A 15,237-nucleotide genomic window follows, 5' to 3' on the forward strand; every position below is an offset into this window, starting at 1 on the left:
GAAAAGAGAACGAACGAGAATTTATCGATCAGCGATCAATATCTCCTTTGCTGTAGATTGCCCTCGTCCTACAATCAACTCATCTCTCCTCCTCACACCCACGTGCATCTAGCTCTATTACCTCATCTCAGGTGCCGCACCCAGGAAGTCCAAACCCTCATCTTTCACAAAAGACCGAGCACATGATGGCGTCCGTAAAGCCCAAGGTTGTGGACATCCATACCCACATGTACCCCCCCTCCTACATCGACATCCTCACCTCCCGCACCGCCATCCCCGTCGTCCGCACCTTTCCCCAGGCCGCAGACCCTCGCCTCATTCTCCTCGACGCCGAGCAGCAGGCCCTCGATGCCGCACTCCAAGACCCGACGGCCAAGCCGCCTGGCCGGCCCTTAACCTCGCACTACGCCTCCCTCGACCAGAAGATCCACTTCATGGACACCCATTCGATCGACATATCCGTCGTGAGCCTCGCCAACCCCTGGCTCGACTTTATCGAGTCCAAAGAAGCAGCAGCCACGGCCCGCAGCGTCAACGACGAGTTCGAGGCCATGTGCGCCTCGCATCCCGGCCGCCTCTTTTTCTTCGCCGCCCTGCCGCTGACGGCGCCGCTGCCCGCGCTGCTCGAGGCCGTGCGCCACGTCGCCGAGCTCGAGCACTGCCGCGGCGTCATCTTGGGCACGTCAGGCCTCGGCAGCGGCCTTGACGACCCCCAGCTGGTCCCCGTGCTCGAGGCCGTCGCCGCCGCCGCGCTGACCGTCTTCCTGCACCCCCACTACGGTCTGCCAAACGACGTCTGGGGCCCGAGGGCCAGCACCGAGTACGGCCACGTGCTGCCGCTGGCTCTGGGCTTCCCCATGGAGACGACCATTGCCGTCGCGAGGATGTACCTCGCCGGCGTGTTCGATAGGGTCCCGGCACTGCGGATGCTGCTCGCGCACAGCGGCGGCACGCTACCCTTTCTCGCCGGCCGCATCGAGAGCTGCATCGTGCACGATGGGCAGCTGGTCGGCGAGGGCAAGGTCGGCGCCGCGCGGAGGACCATCTGGGATGTGTTGCGGGAGCAGATTTATCTCGACGCCGTTATCTACTCCGAGGTCGGGCTCAAGGCTGCCATTGCGGCTAGTGGTGGGGCGGACAGGTTGCTTTTCGGCACGGATCACCCCTTTTTCCCGCCCCTGGGGACGGATGAACAGGGTACGTGGGAGAGCGTCACATGGAATGCTGAGGCCGTCAGCAACGCTGTTGGAAAGAGCAGTGAGGAGGCTGACGGAATTATGGGAGGGAATGCAATCCGGCTCTTGCGCTTGGAGATAGCTTGAGAAGCAAGGAATCAAGAAGAGGCTGCTGAACATGTGCAATCGAGTCGGGTATTCATGATTCTGAGCGTCGTAACGCTTCCTGTCACTGACTGATGATGCAAAGATATACCAGCCCATAGTAGCTCATTTGCTGTCTTTTGAAAGTTCCGCCCGTGAAATTTGCAGCGTCAAGCGCTCGTTTCAACAGGCTCTAGGGTCTCAATAACCCGAGCTTGCCCGATATGCGTCGCATGCTCTGCCAAACAGAAGAAGAATACGAAGAGGAGGAGGAGGAGGAAGAGGAGGTCGATTTGGCAGTTGTGCAACTGAGATCCAGCGTGTGCACCCGAAACCCAAGGAAGAGTCTCGAATCGACGCGGGCTGAGTATACACGCCCGTCAATGGTGATTGAGCAAACGTTGCTGAGCGAACTCCCTAGTTCCAAGAGCTCCCCTGGTGGCCGCTGCCGAACGTTGTTGCCTATGACGCAAGTGAAGTGCTCGTCGCCCTGTTTAGTTTCGATTGTCGTCAACACGAACAGATCAACCCCGTTTTCTCCATCAACCTTGAATCTTGAAGCTATGCGATTCACACGCGTGACATCGTACTTCAGCCGCACGATATGATCATGGTCGTTGATCCATTGGACTTTCCTCTTGTCAAGACTGTGATCAGTACTAACAAAGAACTAGCACATGGGGGTCAGACTCGCTGTCGTCCTCGGTAAAATACGAATGCATCGTGTACTGACTGGTATAATAGGAGGCCTATCATCACGGGCAATACAATGATCGACGGCCATGGTGATCTCTGCAGCCACATCATGCAGTCGGACTATCAGGACGTCGTCCTGTAAAGTTTGTAGAGGGAGAAACTCGTCATGAAGGTGTTCTGATCCTGGTGCAACATCTGCCACAGTGCTTAAAATGATGGTTTGCATTTCAGCTTGGTCAAGCACAGCCCAGGACGCGCAAATGATATTCTGGCCTCGCGAGTACGTGATTTTAGACTTGCCGGAGCCGGCTTGAAGGAAAAGGGGAACGAGCAATAGGTCAGCTAAATGAGCAGAGCGGCAACAGTTCAGAACTGCGTAACACCTGCCGCGCAATTTGATTAAAGGTACCGTTATCTCCAACCCGGAGTTGGTGGCTTGCATCTTGGATCTTGGAGGCCACTTTGACGTGTCTTCTCCTGATGCTTCCAACCCTTGCCAAGAACGAAAGGCGCCCGGGTGGTGTGCTAAGACGCCCAAACCGCGAGATTGGCGGCTGTTGGCAACTGAAAGCAGACCTCTCCAGTCGGGGGGTTTGATTATCAGTTGCACAGACGAGTCAAGGCCCCAAGCCAACAGAGACTCGTCCTCTGATTGCTTGAGTAGTTCAAGCTGCAACCTTCGGAATGCGCGATTGCCTTCGCCGTATAGCAGAGGCATCTGTATGTCGAAGATGCCGAGGAGACAATAGGCGATGTCTTCAGCCCTCGACGTGGTCCTATTCGCCGCCCAGGACATGCGTACTGCAGTATTAGGCCAGGGTCTGGAGGCGTCTGCTGACAGCATGTGAGCGGGGATGGCGGTGATGTCTTTGACAAGAGCCGCCAACTCCAGTCTTGTCCCTATGGGCTTCCATTTCTGGTCGTAAAAACTCAGGTTTCGCGGGGCGATCAGCTCTTGAAGTGTCCACCCCCTGGTGAACCAACGGCTCCTTCGAAAGGCGGAGTTGGACTCAGAGGGGTCTTCTTTTGTCGGGACATCAGAGAGATATGTGTAACAGATCTGGGACGATTTGTACCAGCGGTACATCGAATTAATGGCTTCCGAAAGCTCTGCGCTGCTCGTTTTGTCGATGCAGCAAGTATCGATCCAGATGTATTCAATGTTCTCTTTCGCCGCGAGCGTGCAAGTCCCCTCGATTTTGGTGTAGCCCTTCTTCAGCACATGATCGGGGTTCTCGAGGTCTTGCAGAGTCACTTCTTCTACTCCCCAGGTGTGTGAAAGAATGGCATAGTCTGGGATCGATTCATCGAAGAACTCCTCCAGCTTGCGGGTTTTGACATTCAGGAGACGCATCGGAGTCGTGGTTTGTAATGTCGATTTGGTCGTGGTAACAAAGTCATGAAGGAGGGGCGAATGCTGAAGTGAAGTCAGACCGAACGAAGATGCACGATTGGAACAAACTGTGCACCTGGCCTAAACGAGAGCCCGTCATAGCCTGCTCAACATGGGAGGCCTCGAGCCTTGCGACCGAGGAATCCATGCATTGCCACGTGGGTATTGCACAGTAAAAGCACAGTGAAAGGCTGCATTTCAAACATCTTCCCAGATATGCGAAGCGATGAATGATGATGGAGTTGATTGAAGAACTTTCCTCGTCGGGGCCTAGAGATCTCAGGATAGATATCTGCCTGGGTACCGCAAGGTATGGCAAGGCAGGTACAGGTAGGACAACAGTTTCCCTGGTGTTGATGTCGCGGGACATGTGTCTTATGTAATCAAGACGCCTGCCCCGGAAGGCATCGCACGTGGGAATTGCCACCTGCCAGACGTCAGTCATCAGTTGGCTGTGATACCGCATGATCAAGATAGCAGGAATACCGGAATTCGACTCTTGACATCATCCGACATCTGGCAGTTCATCTTTTGATGGTCTGAAAATAATGAAGAAAACTCTGATCTTATGCTTCATACACGGCTTCAAGGTAGGCCCAGTTGCACCGCTTCCCTTCCAAGCCAGAACTGACAAGCGCAGGGTGGTGATGACACCTTTGGAGAAGGCTACGAGTTCACGGAACACCTTCGCTCACTCGTCGAGCAAGCGCTGCCCAAACTCAACGTCCAAGTTCTTGTGTATCCCAAATATGAGACGAGAGGCGACCTAGGCAATTGTGTCAGCCGATTTCGTGACTGGTATGCCTTTACCATACCATAACGGGCTACCCCGCTAACCCTCGCCAGGCTCCAAGAGAAGGTCATCGACATTGAAGTCGAAGCTGGCACCTCATCCCCGACCGTCGACCCCTCGGTCCGCACCATCCTGATCGGCCACTCCATGGGCGGCATCGTCGCCGCCGAGACAGTCATCGGCTTGACCTCTGACAAACCCATCTACTCCGAAGACGGCGTCGAAAAGTCGGCCCAGACGCCCACGTCGTTCAACTCGCTCATGTTCCCCTACGTCCAGGGCGTCCTCGCCTTCGACACGCCCTACCTCGGCATCTCGCCGGGCGTCGTCGCCCACGGCGCAGAGGGGCACTACACCGCCGCCTCGGCCGCCATGACCCAGCTCAGCGGCCTTGGCACCGCCCTCTGGGGCGCCACCCCCAACAAGCCCGCGTCCCCCGGCCCCGGCAACGCCTCGCGCGCCCCCGTCGCCGCGCTCCCGGCCCCGTCCTCGCCCGGTGGCACAACGACCCAGCAGCAGCAGCAGCAGAGCCCGTGGGCGAAATGGGGCAAGATCGCCGCCATCGCCGGCGGTGCCGCGGCCGTGGCGGCCGGCGGCGCGGCGGCGTACATGAACCGCGACCAGCTGACGCAGGGCTGGACGTGGGCGACGTCGCACCTCGAGTTCGTCGGCTGCCTCGCCAAGGGCGGCGAGCTGCAGAAGCGCGTGCAGTACATGACCAAGGTCCACCAGGAGCTCGACGTCGGCTTCGCCAACCTGTACACGCGCCTCGGCCGCGGCGCCGCCGCCAAGGATGTCAGCGTCGTCGGCACCGTGCTCGGCAAGGACCGCACCTTTTGCAACCTGCCCAAGCGCGGCGACGCCGGCGTCTGGAAGCCGGCCGTCAACGACAAGGCCGAGGAGGAGACGCAGGCGCACATGGCCATGTTTGAGAGGAAGAACAACCCCGGCTACGAAGCGCTGGCGCGGGACGCGACGGACCTGATCGCGACGTGGACGAGGAACGCGTGGTACGAGAGCAGCGTCGAGGACGCGCCCGCGCTGAAACAGTCGGCCGAGGAGGACGGCTCGTCGCGACAAGAGGAGCGCAGGCCGACGGAGGAGAAGGTGCTGGGTCAGGAGGAGAATCCATGGGCGTGAATGGCGATTATGATTATGTGTTTCCTACGATCTCTGATCTGGCCGGTGGTAGCCTTGCTGTATCTTGTTTCCGTTTCATCCCGGCCTGTTTCTATAGCCCAGGGGCACTGTTGCCGTCTACTCTATCCTGCCCCCCTTTTTGGATGCATATCCTTTGTGGATGCGGAACTGTGAAAGGCCCGAAATCGTAAAGACTACCTCTACTGGGTCTTGGCAGACCCGACCTGCTCAGCCTTCAAGCTGCGCATGACCTTTCTCCTCTGCTTCATCATGTACGTGTACAGAATATAGGAGCCTAGAACAGTCAGTACTTTGCTCTTCAAGCGCACTTCCAGTCGTCGACATACCAGGGACGTAGATGGCCAGGATGGCGTAGCTCAGATACGGCACGAGCTCGCCGTAGGCCTTGGCGGGCTCGGCGGCAAGGTAGACGAGGGCGCACTCGCTGGCGATGCCGATAGGGTAGAGCAGGAAAAAGGTGTTGTAGCGCAGCCAGACGAGGGCCTTGGGCTGCAGGCCGCTCAGGGTCAGGGCAAAGTAGGAGTAGCGGATGACCTCGGTGACGCTCCAGGCGAGGAGCATCGAGGTGTAAAAGGGGCTGCGGGCGAGCCAGGGGAAGGGCCAGACGACGCCCCAGACGAGGAGGTAGCGGCTCAGGACCTGCATGAGGGTTGTCGGGACGGGAGAGCGGACGACGCCTGGGGGTTTGCTGTTAGCGAAGGCTGCCGCCGAGGGGCCCTCTTCTTGGGAGGAGGAGGAGGAGCAGGGGGGAACGCACCGAGGAGGGCGTGCAGGACTTCCATGCCGGCCATGGTCTGGGTCCATCGTGTCCAGTCGCCGACGCCGAGGTGGACAAAGTCGGGCCCGCGGAGGTAGAAGAGCGCAACAGTGCGGCCGAGCACGACGAGCCAGGCGATGGCCGAGAGGGCGTTGTAGAGGATTAGGTAGGCATTCTTGACGGGCGAGGATTTGCGCTGCGGCTTTGCCGGGGCTGCTGCTGTGTCGGCCATTTTGAAGTGCTGTCGGGAATGGATGCTAGGCGGGGAGGGCTATGGAGGTTTCTCGTGGGATGTTCCAGGAGCCGACAAAAGTCGAAAAGCGATTTTGAGATTGGCAATTGATGGACCTCGGCGATTTTTGGCGGGAGCTCAATCTGTCGTTGTGGTTGAGGATTCATCACGCGATGATTGGTCGACATAATTGGTGGGGCCAAAGGTCATCCAGAGGTCATCTTCTTCTTCTTCTTCTTCGCCCTTCACCCAAGGCCTTTTCTTTGCTGAATCACGACCACAAAGGAAATTTCTTGTGATATCGCAATGCGGGCCTATCGATCCTGGTCTTCCCATACCTGGGACTCGATACATGTATGTTCGTGCGACCATTGCATGCCCGTCATGTCCGGCCCAAACATGTGACAACCTTGCTGGATGCAAAGTGGTTGGGCTGCTCGACACCCCCCTTAGGTGATACTTCCCACAACGAGGCTGTTCAGAACCTTGAGGTCCGGCTGGCAGACTGTGGAGAGGCTTCGGAGATACTACGCGAAGTCAATTTTACCGCTGATATATATAAAATGCCATCTTCAGTCATCGTGTCCGGCCACTCAACACATAATTCGATGGTCGACATTTAGCAGACACCTTCTCAAACACAGTCAGACTCGTATACCTTCCAACTTGAGTGGCACCAAAAAGTGGCCGCTTCTCAAGATGAACTGCAGCGCAAGCTCTCCCGAAGATGTGCTGCCCAACGCCGACAAGCTCAAAGGACGTGAAAATTGGGATGAATGGGCAGTCCGTGTCGGGCGCATCCTCAAACGTCACAACCTCTTCTTCGTCACCACGATACGGGAACCGCATGTCAACTCCATGAAGGGCAGAAGCGACAAGGCGATGGCCATAATTCGCCAAAATTGCTGCCCGGGCGTGCTGGCGGCCCAAGAAGGGCAGTGCTCGAATGCCTGGGTCATGTGGAGGAGACTCGACTATCTCTACAGCCCTAATCACCAAGGCACCACTCTCAATCGTAGAGACTTTCGGGCGCGGCTGCTGCATGATGTTCATGTATTCAACACCATGTTCAACAGGCGATTCTGCCAGATCTACGGAAGCTCCTACTTGGACGGCCGAGGATCCACATCCATCCCCTCGGCGCGCCTTGCCTACTACGACCTTGTTTTTGACGTCTATGACGGCTGGGTCTGCAGGCGGAAGGAGAGAGAGAAAGGGGAGAACAACGTTTCTCTGTTTGCCATACAGGATGAGCTGGCCGATTATGTGTCCGTTCTGGACCTTTCCATGGAGAGATGCTATGGCATCGTGCCCCCGGTCAACACGATGTCTGGCTTTGAGCCGGACAATAGAGGGAATAATTCGAATTTCTCTCCGTCCGAGAGTGAATCCGACACAGGTAAATCGAACCAGCAACGCACAGGTGAGAAGCAGTCTCCCATGACAGGCGGCGCACGACCTAGGCCAAGGTCTCGACGGACTCGCCCTGACGAAAAGACTTTCAATCCCTTGTACCTCTCCATCAAGACAGTGTTTTTGATCTTGGCCTTCAGGATGTGTCACTTGTCTGCTTCTTGGCATCTGCCATGGATTCACGCCGACGTGCGTACTGAGCAACAAGTTGACTGTGCTGGAGCAGACTGTCCTCTACCTACCCTTGCTGTGGCAGACACGCCGACGACTGTCGTTTCCTCCATGGCGCCTGATACTGTAGGCTAACCACTCCCTAATTCTTAATCGTCTGCCTCTGTAGGACTGGGGTACAGAAATCGTGGTAGGGGAACACGTTGAGTCGTGGTGGTCGCTGAGCTTCAATATATAAATCCTTGATACACTTCCAGGGACTGGTTCGTGAGTGTGATGAGCTTCAGCCCAATACAAACGTTCAAGTACCATTGTCTCTACTTGTCACTACGCCGAAAGGGGAACAAAACACCAGCTGCTCTGCCAGCGACTGCGAGGCGAATAAAGACAATGCTCAAAGCCGAAGAAGGCATAGTCACTGCATTTTATCAGCCCCCACACACAATCCCCCGCAGTCTCCCCGCATTCCCCCACATCCCGTAGCCTTCATCACCAACACTCGTCTTTCCCCAGAACCCGACCCGAATGACCCGACATTCAGAAGATACGCAGCATACGAGGCGCCTCAGAAGGGCCCGAACCGAAGCAGCCATGACTAACATGTTCCAGTGTGGTCAGTGTCAACGGCAGTACAAGAGATTGGATCACCTTGCCCGCCATGTCCGCTCACGTGAGAAACGCCAGGGCTCCTGTCCACGAGCACGAAGCTGGTCACTCGCTAATGCCTCCTTGCAGATACGCAGAACAGGCCGCACAAGTGTACCATTTGCTTCAAGGCCTTCACTCGCACGTAAGTGGATTGCCATGATCCAACTCCGGGCTTGGGCGCCAGGGACCTCGGCGGCTAAAAGTATACCAGAGACCTGCTCAAGAGGCACGCCGCAAGTCATGCGAATACCGGCTCTGACCAGTCGGCCACGGCGCATAGACTTCAGGGAGTCGATGCGACCCCGAACAGGGTGACCAAGGCTTGCCGTGCCTGTGCTTCCAATCACCTCCGCTGTACCGAGACCAAGCCTTGCTCTCGCTGTGTGGAAAAGGGTCTCGACTGTCAGTGGTCGAACCCTGCAGAAGGGCTTGAGAATGGGGACTCATCGGATGAGGGGAGTGACATGGATACCAACATGCAGTCCGAGGCAGACGTCTCATCGGGCATCCTCGCCCAGGACGGACAATCCACCGTCGATTCTCACGGCCTGGACATCAGCATGGAGGCCACATCGAGCGCACCCACCGGCACTTCTCTCTATGCTCCTCAGTCAGGACACCATAACGGTCTGTTGGCTCATGCATCTTCGGGAACGTTCACTCCCATGCGCACATCCATTCAGTCGCAAGGTAGGTCTATGAACACGCATGTGACACCCCTCAACACTGACGAGGTACTTCAGCGCAAAGTCCAAACCCAAACTTTGACGTCAACCTGCTCTTCTCGGACTTTCCAGATCTGGGCCTTGTTTCTGGGTCTTGGACAACCCCTATTCCCACGACTGTACCCTTCGATGCCGCTATCGAGCTAGATGATATGGACCTCCAATTCCTCGATACGTACAACACAACAGTACCCTTCGAGTTTGGAGGACCTTCAGAAGCAGGAACCTCTCACTCACGTTTACAGGCCGACCAGAATGAGCCGGCCTCATCAACGTCGAACCAAATTCGCGCAGAAGCGTTCCGGAACTTTCAGTGGAGGTTCAGACCCAGTGTCAACGATCACGCCGGGGCCGAGGAGCACAACCTCTCATTACCCGAGGCCATTGACACCACGTCGCCGGAGTCGCGTTTATCTGTAAATCTGAGAATAACGTGCGCTCGGCTCAAGAGCTCCATTCGAGACCGCATCTTGACATTAGTGATCAAGAGCTGCCGACCAGGCAACTTATCCAAAGCGGTGTCCTCCTTCCCCTCCGTTGAGCTACTAGATACCCTTGTCCAGTATTACCTCGGATCCCCCATGGCCAGGACAGACTCCTACATCCACACGCCGACCTTTGACCCCAACACGAAAAGGCCAGAGCTCGTCGCCGCCATGGCGGCTGCCGGTGCCGTGTTGACGCTTGATCCAGCACTTGTCAAACTCGGCTACGCCATTCAAGAGTCTGTCCGGGCGGCCCTCCCGGAAGTGGTAAGCCTCCATTCAAATAAATAAAAGTGCTACTTGCTGATCAATATACAGTGGGAGAAAGACAATTCCTTGATCAGAGACCTGCAATTGTCTCAGGCGTTCCTCATTTCTCTCGAGTTGGGCATGTGGAGCGGCTACAGCAGAAAGGCCGAAATCTCCGAGTCCTTTCTGCAGCCCCTCGTCACAATGCTCAGGAGGGACAACAAGTTCAAAAAGACCAGGTATCTCGACCTGTCACTGGATCCCAGTCTTGATGACGTCTCGCTTGAGAAGGCCTGGCACACCTGGATCGACATGGAGGGCTTCAGGAGACTAGCCTTCCGAATGATGCATCACGATGCCAAGTCATCCATGTCCCTGTTCGCGAGCCCCCTCATCTCGTACGCCGAGGTTCAACTGCACCTGCCATCCTCACCACAGCTCTGGATGGCAACAACTCCTCAGCAATGGAAACAAGCGGTTCTCGCCCAAGGCTCGCCACAGAAGCTCACACTGTTTGACTTCCTCGACAACCCAGAAGCAACCTCTGCGCCGGACGTCGCCGTCGACGAGTCGCTCTCGCGGGAGGCATTCCTCTCCTGCGTATGGGGCATGGCTTGGGAGTACATCCAGATGAGTTCGCTGCAGCGCGCCAAGCCCCGCCGCTGGAACGACTTCGTCACCACGACGCGCCGCGACGAGCTGTCGAAGCTCCTGAGCCACTTCCAGATGAGCATCAACATTTCCGCCCCGACAACCGCAAACCTCGAGCTCCTCATCCGCCTCGAGCTCATCCTCCTCCACCTGCACACGCCTTTTGAGGACCTGCAGCTCTTCGCCGGCATCGAGGGCCCCGAGCAGGCGCGCGGCATATCCCCCGCCGTGCACGAGTGGGCCCGCGGTGAGGCGGCGCGCAAGGCCGTGTGGCATGCCGGCCAGGCGCTGCGGCTGACGCGGCAGCTCCCGCCCGGCACGATCCGGGACTTCACGGCCATCATGGTCTATCACGCGAGCCTGACGTTCTGGGTCTACGGCCTCGTGGCGGATCAGCAGGGGCCGTCCCGGGCCCAGTGGACCGAGTCGCCCGGTGACCTGGCGCCGCCGGTCGTCTGGCTCGATGAGCTCGACGGCCTGCTGCTGCAGCGGTTCTTGCAGCTGGGCAGCGGGTCTCCCTGCATACACGGCTTGTCCGAGCGCGGCGAGGTCGTTGGGGTGCCTCTTTCGAGTCCCGACCAGGTCATGGAAATTGTCTCGGAGGTGTTGAGGGCCAACTTTGACAGGGCGATGCGCCCTCTGTTGGTCGAGAAGCTGGTGCAGCTGATGGCTGGGCTGCAACGCTCGTCTCGGGGCGCCGAAGGAGGTGAAGTGTGATGACAAGGCCGAACTTCTGGGGCAAAGCAGATGATTCGGCGAGGAAGCGGAAGTCAATCGACGTAGAGAGGCATCATGCTGGCGATTGTACCTTCAAAAAGCACGCAGACGCAAGTGTCAGACAAGTATCATAGTGGATCAATAATACATGTTATATTCGTATACCTCCGTAGACTCCCATCCAAAGCTACATTAAACCAAGATATTGACAAGTATCGCCTTATAGCGTCGACCTAGCTACCTTGACGAGATAGTAGCACAGAAGTCCTGCGCAGGAAATGGCTGTTGACAGGACAATGATGCCTCCCGTGACAATACCTTGGTTGAAGAACCCGATGTCGCCGCCCTTCTTCACGCGGTGCATATCTTTAAGTGCGGCTGAAGCCTCCTCATGCAAGGTCTGGCAACCTTTCGGCGAGGCCTCGAAAAAGAGCTGCGCAAGTCGCTGTCCATCTTTCGTAGGCTCGATAAACTGTCCCTTGGCCAAGGTAAAATGGCGCTCGCTGTAGGGTGTCAGAGTATCGGGGCTGAATGAGTGATCAGCTGGTGCTATGGGGCCATCTACATGAATCAGTTATGGTCCATCCGGCCATGCGTTTCGAGCACATACAAAGAAGTTTGAGCGGGATATGGTTGACCAGGCAGATGCTGGCGTTGAGGAACTGGCAGATGTACTTGGCCGCCGCAGGCGCTGTGAAGACATAGGCCGCCGAGAGTCTCCCAAAGCTGTCACGAGTAAACCCTGTCAGCAAGCTTCCAGATTTAATCGAACAATGCAGGCAGCTTACCCCGACGCGACGTCGATGGCGTCGTCCATGCTTGTGACGGAGTGGACTACGAGGCACGGCTCGTCCGTCTTGCGCCCCAGCAGATCAGACCTCCTACTTTTGCATCAGTGGTTTTCTCAACTTTAAAAACATGTAGGAGAAGTGACTGACCTTTCCTCAATCTCCACTATAGCACCGTATTGAGACGTTGAGTGGACGCTCCCAGAGCCTCCCTTCATCACCTCTTGTACAAGGTTCGAAGACGGAGATGCCTTCGCTGGGCGAGTTTCCGAGACGTAAGAATTGCCGAGTGCGATTGACTGTTTCGACAAAGCCGCCAGGAAATCCTTTCTAATCCATTCATTGACCAGCACCAGATCGGGCGCATACGCACTCTTGCCTCTGATGGAGAAGCGCGCCGTGACAAGGGATCGTGCTGCCTCATCGACATCGGCATCACGTTCCACCACGGCAATGATGCGATTCTTGCTTTCTGATACGATGTGGTGGGCTAGAGGTGTCGCTGTTGGGCCATTCTGCATGATCCGGCAATGCCTGTGATTGATATCGTTGTCTGACACCGTAGTGTATGAAACTTCGAATGTCCCTTCCACGAGAGCAGCCTGGACTAAGGGCAAGACGATGTTGGGCGTCGCCAGCATGGAACGCCCCATCTGCAATAGATCTATCAGCTTGCACGATGGAAGAAGCATGACTTGAAGACATACCTGAACAATCACACAGTTTCCAGCACCGATCGCCGGCGCCAGTGCTGACAGCAGCGAGTAGAGGAATGTCTGCGCGAGAGGTTCAATCACAACAATGCCCACAGGGTCTCGGGCATCTGATGCATCTTTGCTATTGGCAATCCGATACTCCAATTTGAGCTCCGTGTCCGTGTCAATTGAGTCGTAGACCTGGGCAAGACACCGCAACGCCAGCCAGTATTCGGTTGCGATTTCGAATCTCGTGTTTCCCGTGTCCTTCTCCATGGCCGCTTTAATATTCGTAGCGCGGGCAACTAGCGCTTCATGCAGCTTCTTGAGCTGCGTCTTCTTGAAAAATGGGTTCCATGCCCGGCCATCGATGGCGGCCGAGCGGATGCTGCTGAAGGCCTTGTTGGACATTGTGAGGTGCTGGGCAAGATATGGGTTTCGCTTAGAGTCAAGGTGCAAAATTGCCAAAGAGGTGCGCAATGTGCACAAGAATCTCTAATGATGAAGGCATGCTCGCACTTACATGGTAGCTCGCATTACATCTCAAAACGATCGAACAACCCAGCCGAGGCCATGATACAGGGCCTGGGGATCCCGGCTGTGGGGAAAAGGGGGCGCCAGTGCTTCGGCTTGCTCCTCCACATCCCGATATGCTCCAGGCTACTATTCGGGCCCCTTGCCTACAGCACGTTTCATCACGTAGCAGCTCTCATCTCACCGGGTTCGTGCCGAATGCTTCGTTAGGACGGCCTATGTATGCTCTGCACTCTTTATACTTCTTTCGTAGATTTCGTTGTTCCTAGCCGCCCAACCCAAGTCTCCGACACCAAAATGTCAGCTACAATCACCCAGACCGTCTCAAGGCCGAACCACCTACCATCTCGTCTCTTGGACGACTACGATCTGCATCACTCCGGCAAAGCGCAGAAGAACACTGAAGAGACAACCCCGCAGGGAGGCCTTTCAGCAGAACCGCCGCACTGGGATGTTCCGCATCGCCGGGTTCCAGCATACAGGCCAATCGACACGGAAAGAGATCAGTCGCAGATTCGCGTTTACACGCATCCCGCCGAGAGGGTCTTCATCGCGACTATGTTCACAGGCGTTTTTGTCAACGCAGTAAGTGTAGCTCTTTGCCGCTGCGAGCACTACTCCTTCAGTTAAACGAGACTTGGGCGGGATGTTAGGACTGATGGTGTGGGATTTAGACTGCGGCGAAGGCTTGGCGAGCATCGTTTGGCCGTCTCAATGAGAATATTTTCAAGTACAAGATTGGGGGCGAGATCTGACCAAGGGATTTGACTTGGGTATAACGTTCTGGTTATTCTGTTGTAGTTTCGTAGTATACCTTGTTTATGTATGTGGCTCTGGTTCATCGACGCACTGGCGCAAGCTTCAAATTCCAACAAAATACAGTGATGAACAACTGATATCTCTTGAACGGTTCATGAATAAAAGGCTATGTTATACTCATCGGCGTTATCCTATACCTTTAAGCGGATGACGCTACCCCGCGCATACCTCCATAATCCTCCGAAAGCTCCTCTCCTGGGACCGATGAAGTCGCCGGTTGCAGCACGTACAGCATCCTAGCCCACTCCGTCTGACTGATATTGCGCCAGGCATGCATTGTTGCGCGTTGGACACAAATGTCGCCTCGTTCCAGCAACTGCGTCTCCCCGGAATCGAGAACCAACTCGATACTTCCCTCAATAACCACACCGTAATCGAGGCTGATGGTCTTGTGCATGGGCGACAGAGCACCCGGCGGCATGTCGACGTAGCGGAGGACAGTGCCAGTGGAAACGCTGAGCCCAGGAGGGCTTTTGCGGTAGCCCTCGTAAGCGGTCACGTCTGCCCTGTTGCCGAGGTCGACGGGGAAAGTGTTTGTGACGTAGGGTTGGAAGAAGCTGGCATCTCCTTTTGCAGTCTCTGCGAAGTCGCCCTCGGCGGGGATAGAGTGGTCGATTATTGCTTCGCCCTTATCGTTGTTGGCCGTGATGAAGCGCTTGGGGATAGCGAGCTTGCCCACGTGAGCCATGGTGATGGTATGCGAAGGTATAAGAGTCCTTTGGATGGTGTGAATTCGTTTGCGACTTTGGCTGTTGGGTTCACGGTAAGACTCCTGACAATGATGGTAAATTTCTTAGGTAGGTACTTCACAATTTTTAACTGCTGTAGGCCACGGTTCTTGTTGTCTATGGTTCTGGTCTATGGATAATAACACAGTCTCGTGCTAATGGATCCCCCGCACCACCCCGCCTCCTCACTCCCGACATAAGGTCCCGATGTGGGCGGTGCAGCGGCCGCGTCAAGCCGAAAGGTATACCACGGTGTTGTCGTT

General features: G+C 56.1%; 8 protein-coding genes across 8 annotated transcripts; 4 read left to right on the forward strand and 4 right to left on the reverse strand.

Moving 5' to 3' along the window:
- Positions 1–185: 185 nt before the first annotated feature.
- Positions 186–1,322, forward strand: D7B24_006283 (uncharacterized protein; the record flags this gene model as incomplete). The annotated part of the gene is made up of 1 exon (XM_028640416.1): positions 186–1,322. The coding sequence occupies one exon, from the start codon at positions 186–188 to the stop codon at positions 1,320–1,322; it is 1,137 nt and encodes a 378-aa protein (XP_028495403.1).
- Positions 1,323–1,781: 459 nt separating this feature from the next.
- D7B24_006284 (uncharacterized protein) lies at positions 1,782–3,369 on the reverse strand (the record flags this gene model as incomplete). Its single annotated transcript, XM_028640417.1, has 3 exons — positions 1,782–1,809; positions 1,910–1,989; positions 2,053–3,369. The coding sequence occupies 3 exons, from the start codon at positions 3,367–3,369 to the stop codon at positions 1,782–1,784; spliced, it is 1,425 nt and encodes a 474-aa protein (XP_028495404.1).
- Positions 3,370–3,956: 587 nt separating this feature from the next.
- D7B24_006285 (uncharacterized protein) lies at positions 3,957–5,341 on the forward strand (the record flags this gene model as incomplete). Its single annotated transcript, XM_028640418.1, has 3 exons — positions 3,957–3,998; positions 4,049–4,206; positions 4,255–5,341. The coding sequence occupies 3 exons, from the start codon at positions 3,957–3,959 to the stop codon at positions 5,339–5,341; spliced, it is 1,287 nt and encodes a 428-aa protein (XP_028495405.1).
- Positions 5,342–5,541: 200 nt separating this feature from the next.
- Positions 5,542–6,351, reverse strand: D7B24_006286 (uncharacterized protein; the record flags this gene model as incomplete). Its single annotated transcript, XM_028640419.1, has 3 exons — positions 5,542–5,636; positions 5,689–6,039; positions 6,120–6,351. 3 exons carry the CDS (start codon positions 6,349–6,351, stop codon positions 5,542–5,544), a joined length of 678 nt encoding a protein of 225 aa, XP_028495406.1.
- Positions 6,352–6,959: 608 nt separating this feature from the next.
- On the forward strand, positions 6,960–11,410 carry D7B24_006287 (uncharacterized protein; the record flags this gene model as incomplete). Its single annotated transcript, XM_028640420.1, has 8 exons — positions 6,960–6,962; positions 7,036–8,061; positions 8,545–8,605; positions 8,671–8,725; positions 8,795–9,273; positions 9,327–9,496; positions 9,554–10,060; positions 10,112–11,410. The coding sequence occupies 8 exons, from the start codon at positions 6,960–6,962 to the stop codon at positions 11,408–11,410; spliced, it is 3,600 nt and encodes a 1,199-aa protein (XP_028495407.1).
- Positions 11,411–11,630: 220 nt separating this feature from the next.
- Positions 11,631–13,304, reverse strand: D7B24_006288 (uncharacterized protein; the record flags this gene model as incomplete). Its single annotated transcript, XM_028640421.1, has 5 exons — positions 11,631–11,971; positions 12,021–12,136; positions 12,199–12,291; positions 12,349–12,851; positions 12,906–13,304. 5 exons carry the CDS (start codon positions 13,302–13,304, stop codon positions 11,631–11,633), a joined length of 1,452 nt encoding a protein of 483 aa, XP_028495408.1.
- A 420-nt stretch (positions 13,305–13,724) lies between these two features.
- D7B24_006289 (uncharacterized protein) lies at positions 13,725–14,182 on the forward strand (the record flags this gene model as incomplete). Its single annotated transcript, XM_028640422.1, has 2 exons — positions 13,725–14,012; positions 14,102–14,182. 2 exons carry the CDS (start codon positions 13,725–13,727, stop codon positions 14,180–14,182), a joined length of 369 nt encoding a protein of 122 aa, XP_028495409.1.
- Positions 14,183–14,385: 203 nt separating this feature from the next.
- On the reverse strand, positions 14,386–14,934 carry D7B24_006290 (uncharacterized protein; the record flags this gene model as incomplete). Its single annotated transcript, XM_028640423.1, has 1 exon — positions 14,386–14,934. The coding sequence occupies one exon, from the start codon at positions 14,932–14,934 to the stop codon at positions 14,386–14,388; it is 549 nt and encodes a 182-aa protein (XP_028495410.1).
- Positions 14,935–15,237: the final 303 nt, after the last annotated feature.

The sequence above is a fragment of the Verticillium nonalfalfae genome, assembly GCF_003724135.2.
Source record: "Verticillium nonalfalfae strain VnAa140/NRRL 66861 chromosome Unknown scaffold_43, whole genome shotgun sequence".
NCBI classification, from domain to species: Eukaryota; Fungi; Ascomycota; class Sordariomycetes; order Glomerellales; family Plectosphaerellaceae; genus Verticillium; species Verticillium nonalfalfae.